The 6,741-nt window shown below is 42.2% G+C and overlaps 1 protein-coding gene across 1 annotated transcript in view; it reads right to left on the bottom strand.

The window, feature by feature from the left end:
• TJP2 (tight junction protein 2) overlaps window positions 1-6,741 on the bottom strand; it is a 104,319-nt gene that overhangs the window by 42,258 nt on the left and 55,320 nt on the right. The window contains exons 6-8 of the mRNA XM_011970198.1: window positions 6,677-6,734; window positions 1,672-1,775; window positions 908-1,061 (exon numbers count right to left, since the gene is read on the bottom strand). Of these exons, the coding sequence (XP_011825588.1) occupies window positions 908-1,061; window positions 1,672-1,775; window positions 6,677-6,734 (316 nt within the window). The remainder of the gene's footprint in view (window positions 1-907; window positions 1,062-1,671; window positions 1,776-6,676; window positions 6,735-6,741) is intronic.

Here is a 6,741-nt window from a genome sequence, read left to right as displayed (position 1 = left end):
AAAAGCAACAGTAGATGGTTCAGTGGGATATATTGTGATTAACTATTTCTATTGGCAATTTTTACAAGGTTAAAATGTTATCCTATGTATAATTCATATTCACGTAATGACTATAGCTCTTTAAAAGGGAAGAGGTGGTGGAGACTGCTAACTAATGAATGCCACAATATTAGCCACTTTGATTCTTTTTTAGCATCTACTTGTCTTAGCTATCCTCCAAATTATCTTCTCTATTAGAAATACTAATTGCCACTTTTAAAGAATGAGCAATTAAGGCTGGGCCTGGTGGCTCACTCCTGTAATCCCAGCACTTTGGGAGGACAAGACGGGTCACGAGGTCAGGAGTTCGAGACCAGCCTCGCCAACATGGCGAAACTCCATCTCTACTAAAAACACAAAAATGAGCCAGGCGTGGTGGCAGGCGCCTGTAATCCCAGCTACTCAGGAGGCTGAGACTGAAGAATCACTTGAACACAGGAGGCAGAGGTTGCAGTGAGCCAAGATTGTACCACTGCACTCCGGCCTGTGCAACAGAGGGAAGACTCTGTCTCAAAAAAAAAAAACAAAAACAAAAAAAACAATGAGCAACTAGCAAATATATACATGATATGGTTAGCTCTTTGAACCACTCAAACACACATTTTTTTACTGACACGTTTTGCTTTCAATTGCCTAATTAATAGTTCTCTGAGAGTTTGCAAGTGCACCAGAATTTTATATTGGAAACCTAATTTCAATAGGCACTTTAATAAGCAAATTACAACCAAACAGTGACCTTTGGGGATTAAGGTTTCAAGGGGGTTTTCCTTGGAAATTTAACTTCCAGCTGGATAGCTACACTAAATAGAATAGGGAAGCAACGGCCTTCCTCACTTCCAGCTAAGCTCACAGCCTCCTCTTCATTTACCTTCTATTTCTGAGTCACTGTCATTTAATGATGGGATGTTGATGAGGGTCTGCTGGCTGTCTCTCAACACCACTAGCTGTAGTTTTCCTCTTGACTTTTCTATCAATTTTCGAGCATCCGTTAAAGACATGTTCTCAGTTACAGTCCCATTGATCTGTGTTTATAAAGAATGGTAATGTTAAATGCAATAAAATTATTCACAGTAGAAAATTCATATTTTCCCCTTTTAAAAATGTAAAGGCTTTGCTCAGATATTCAAACAGATATTGGCTTTAGGATGACTCAATAAAAATGAATTGTCCTTTAAATTAAATACAATCCTGCATGCCTGGATCCCAAATACAGGTGTAAGTTACTCTGCTAATTTATTTAACTTCCAAGCTCAAGACAATGGTTTGGTTTACTACTGGAACGTGTTTCCTGACTGGAGAGGTTTACAAGACCTATTAAATATTCAGCATTCATATACCACCAACTTTCCTTCTCATCTTTCCTTAGTTTAAGGAATAGGGACCTAAACTTTAAACAGGAAAGAAGAAAATATTCATGGAGTTTTTTGTTTTTGTTTTCTAAACTGACATTAAACTGTTACAACCCTTGATGTCTGGTTTTTCTGATAAAAATCATCTCATTATGCTGCTCTTGCCACCTCTGTCAACACTGACCTCACTGCATCTAAGTCTCACTGTGTTGGTGCTGAAAGCGGACATGCAGGCTATGAATGGCAGTATGCACACTACTGTTCTCTGCCCTCATCTACCCACCTTGAGAATTATGTCTCCTTCGTGAAGGTTGCCATCTTTAGTTGCCAGACCTGTTCTGGTCATTTCCTTTATGAAGATCTGACTCCCAAGCCGGAGACCATACTCTAGGAGACAAACACATAAACATACACATATGTCATCAACTTGTTCAGAAAACTTAGTCTGGTTTATAGGACTATTTTAAAATATATATTAAAAAGTTAATTTTGTATATGGGAAATTCTGTAAGATGACTGGCCTGAACTCCTCAAAAAAAGTCAATGCCATAAAAAACAAAAAAGGCAGAGAAACTGTTCTAGATTAAAAGACACATAAAAACCAAATGCAATGCATGAACTATCATAGGTCCCCCGATCCAGTGGAGGGTGGGAGGAGAATGAGTTACATCATTTGGAGCAATTTGAAATGAACTATAATATATGAAAGCGATATTAATGCTAATTTTCTTAAGTGTGATGATGGTATTACGGTGACTGATGTAGGAGAATGTTCTTATCCTTGGAAGATACCTCTGAAATATTTATGGGTAATGGTGAGTTGCCTGCAACTTACTTAAATAGTACCGAAAAACCCACTGGGAGAGATACAGGGAGGGTGATGGAGCAGAAGGAAAGGAAAAACAGGAGGAGAAAAAAGAAAGTAAGTGTGGCAAAATGGTAACAATTGGTAAAATTAGGTGAAGGTTATAAGTGTATTTGCTATAAAATTAACATTTTTCTTTTTCTTTTTTTTGAGTCAGAATCTTGCTTTGTCACCCAGGCTGGAGTGCGGGGCCATGATCTCAGCTCACTGCAACCTCCGCCTCCCAGGTTCAAGCGATTCTACTGCCTCAGTCTCCCAAGTAGCTGGGATTACAGGTGCCCACCACCACATCCAGCTAATTTTTGTATTTTAGTAGAGACAGGGTTTCACCATGTAGGCCAGACTGGCCTCGAACTCCAAATTAACACTTTTCAAATAAAATGTTGGGGAGAAAAAAACAATTCAGCACACCTTAATAGGCATTTTCTGCTGACAATGAGGCTGTCTACATACAGGCAGGCACTGCAAAAAATCCAGCATTTTAGATTATATGAAGTTTGGCATTGAAAGGAATTCAGTGGGTGAAGAAAAGGGGTAAAGAAGTTAGGCAAAGCAATTAATAAAGCATTTAACTAAAACCAAAATAGCTTTGGGGGTTTATGGACTCTGAATTGCTATCAAAAGCAAAAACATTGTAATTACTAAGGATGTATATTTTTAAATACTTTCAAGGCTACTTAGACTATTCTGGTTTTACTTAATAAACTTGTAAAAATACATTATTTTAAGAATAAATTTTCACATTCTAGGAAACCACCACAACAGAGCAGGTTTTAAAACAGGCACAAATTTTTTTATTATTGTTCAAACTAAAAATCTTGTAATTACAAAACAAAGTAACTTTCCACAATTCAGGAAAGGTATGAAGTCGATTTTAAAATAAGTTTTAAATGATTTATGGTAAACTTGCCAGCCAGATCTTATCATAAAGATTAGAAGTGTTGTGGTCCAGCCCTAGTCCTTTAGGAAGCTGATAGTCAAGAATGGAATAAGAGAAAGGCAAAACTACTTTCATGGATGGCGATCCTCTAGTGGTCAAACAGTCTCACAGCCCAGAACAGAAGGCTGAGTGAGACAAGCTTGAGTGACATCTCTCTGGCATTTTTCCTCAATTCCTCAATCCTCTTAAAAAATGCACTCATTATAATTTTGCAAATAGATATACCGGTGTGTATGTGGGCATTTCACAAATGAAGATTTAAAAATCAGTTGACCAGCTTCTAAGAAAAACAACTGGTGCCATGAAATGTAATAGCCGGATCATATTTTTTCTTAATCAAATGTAGGTCTCACCTACTGTCGAATTTCTTTAAAGATTAATTCTTACACAACTCTAGCCAATGATAGCCAAATTATTGTGAAAACTTAATAAAATGTAGCAACATTTTTCTTTTACAAAGTGGAATTGGCCCAGTGCAGTGGCTCACACCTGTAATCCTAACATTTTGGGAGGCCGAGGTGGGCAGATCACCTGAGGTTCGAGACCAGTCTGGCCAACATGGTGAAACCCCACCTCTACTAAAAGTGCAAAAATTAGCCGGACATGGTGGTGGGTGCCTATAGTCCCAGCTACTCGGGAGGCTGAGGCAGGAGAATTGCCTGAACCCAGGAGATGGAGGCTGCAGTGAGTGGAGGTCGTACCACTAAACTCTAGCCTGGGCAACAAAGTGAGATTCTGTCTCAAAAAAACAAAACAAAACAAAACAAAACAAAAACAAACAAAAAAACCACTGTGAGATCCTTACACTTCCTAAGATGCACACCCCTCAGGGAGATATTGCAATCTCAACGGACTCATTTATTTTCATGGACTGGACTCCAGGTATGTCACTATTCACATCTTTGCATTATTCTTCAGTTGTTTCAATAGACACCTAGTTACATAACTCAACTCTTCACAAAAAAACTAAAGAAAACAAACCCTCTCATCTGATAGGCTATCAAAATGCAAATCCCAAACCTTAAACGCAAGTCTTTTCCTTTGCATTCTCAAGTGCCCTTTATCTTTTTTCCTCTTAGAATGAGAACAATTAACAGAACAAAAGGAAATTAAAGATTTTACATGCTACAAGGAATCTTAAGTCAGAAGACAAGAAATAGTGCTAGACATATCTCAACACTAGGCTCAAAAGCCCTGCTCACTCACCTACTTGTTTCCAATCACCTATTTCCAGAGGATGGAGTTTGAGTTCCAGCTCCACCTTTACTTACTGGCTTCCATGGGCAAGTCACTTCCCCAGTCTGAGTTTCAGAATCCTCACCTATAAATGTCCCCTGTAAACTCCACTGTATGGCTTGGCACAGTGGCTCACATCTGTAATTCCAGCATTTTGTAATCCCAACCAAGGCACGTGGATCCCAGACTGGGAAACATGGTGAAACCCCGTGTATACCAAAAAAAAAAAAAAAAACCAAAAAATTAGCCAGGCGTAATCCCAGTTAGCTACTGTTGGTGGGGGAAGTTGAGCTGGGAGGATTGCTTGAGCCCAGGAGGCAGAGGTTGCAGTGAGCCAAGATCATGCCACTGCACTCCAGCCTAGGTGACAGAGTGAGATCCCATCTCAAAAATAAATAAATAAAACCCCTCTCTATCATGGTATTCCTCACTTGTAAAACAGGAACAAAGTCTCCTAACACACAGGGTTCCTGTGAGGACTACGTAAAAGAATATTCAACATGGCCCCTTGCATAGAGCAGAAACTCAACAACGATTAGGCGGAGTACTGTCCTCCACTGTGGTTTTCCAACTGAGATGCAGCAAGTTCACTAGGAGAGCTTATCAACACAGAGACTCTGGGGGCCCACCCCATGGTTTCTTTTTTTTTTTTTTTTTCCAAGACAGAGTCTTGCTCTGTGACCCAGGGTGGAGTACAGTGGTACCATCTCTGCTTACTGCAAACTCTGCCCCTCAGGGTTCAAGCTATTCTCCCACCTCAGCCTCCCGAGAAGAGGGGAATTACAGGCACCCGCCACCACGTCCAGCTAATTTTTGCATTTTTAGTAGAGATGGGGTTTCATCGTGTTGGCCAGGCTGGTCTCCAACTCCTGACCTCAAGTGATCTGCCCACGTCGGCCTCCCACAGTGCTGAGATGACAGGTGTAAGGCACTGCACCGGCCCCATCCCATGGTTTCTGATCCAGTGGGGCTGGCCTGGGCCTGAGAGTCCGCATTTCTCACGGGTGCCCAGATGATGCACTGCCTTGAGAATCACTGTTCTCCTAGTTTAAAGCCAAAATTCTGGAGCCTGGCTCCTCCACTGATGACACAACTTTGTGTATGTCAATGAACCTTTGTGCCTCAGTTTCTTTGTCTATAAAATGGAGATACAAGAGTCCTCCCCCATTAGGGAGTTCTGAGGATTAAACGAACTAAGTGGTGTTAAGCATTTAGGTCAATGCTGGGTACAATGCTGGTTAAGTGCAATCAAGAGATAGCTCGGCCAGACGCGGTGGTTCACACCTGTAATCCCAGCACTTTGGGAGGCCAAGGCGGGCAGATCACCTGAGGTCAGGAGTTTGAGACTAGCCTGGCCAACCTGGCAAAACCCTCTCTCTACTGAAAATACAAAAATTAGCCAGACAGGGTGGCAGGCACCTATAATCCCAGCTACTTGGGAGGCTGAGGCAGGAGAATCACTTGAACTTGGGAGGCAGAGGTTGCATAAGCCGAGATCACGCCACTGCACTCTCCAGCCAGGGTGACACAGTGAGACTCTGTCTCAAAAAAAAAAAAAGTTAGCTGGCCAGGTGCAGTGGCTTGTACCTACAATCCCAGCACTTTGGGAGGCTGCAGTGGGCAAATTACCTGAGGTCAGGAGTTCAAGACCAGCCTGGCCAACATGGTGTAACCCCATCTCTACTAAAAATAAAAAACTCAGCCAGGTTTGGTGGTGCATGCCTGTAATCCCAGCTACTAGGGAGCCTGAGGCAGGAGAACTGCATGAACATGGGAGGTGGAAGTTGCAGTGAGCCCAGATTACGCCACTGCATTCCAGCCTGGGCACCAGAGCCAGACTCAAGACTCTGTCTCAAAAAAAAAAAAAAAAAAGGTTAGCTATTCCTGGCCAGGTGCGGTGGCTCACACCTGTAATCCCAGCACTGTGAGAGACCGAGGTGGATGGATCACCTGAAGTCAGGAGTTCAAGACCAGCCTGGCCAACATGTTGAAACCTGTCTCCACTAAAAATACAAAATTAGCTGGGCGTGGTGGCGGGCGCCTGTAGTCCCAGCTATTCAGGAGGCTGAGGCAGGAGAATCGCTTATACCCGGTAGGCGGAGGTTGCAGTGAGCCGAGATCATGCCACTGCCCTCCAGCCTGGACGACAGAGTAACTCTTTCGGGAAAAAAAGAAGAAGAAAGAAAGAAAAAAAGTTAGTTATTCCTATCACAACACTGCTTTTCTTCCTACATCAAGCATGCCTACCTTCGTTCGCTCTGCTTTTCGTCAGGAGGACCCCGATGGGCCCCGGCCGCCCCCTCGGCTCAGGG

The sequence above is a fragment of the Mandrillus leucophaeus genome, unplaced genomic scaffold (assembly GCF_000951045.1).
Source record: "Mandrillus leucophaeus isolate KB7577 unplaced genomic scaffold, Mleu.le_1.0 Scaffold93, whole genome shotgun sequence".
In the NCBI taxonomy this organism is placed as follows: Eukaryota; Metazoa; Chordata; class Mammalia; order Primates; family Cercopithecidae; genus Mandrillus; species Mandrillus leucophaeus.
This window is presented reverse-complemented; position numbering and strand designations above follow the sequence as displayed.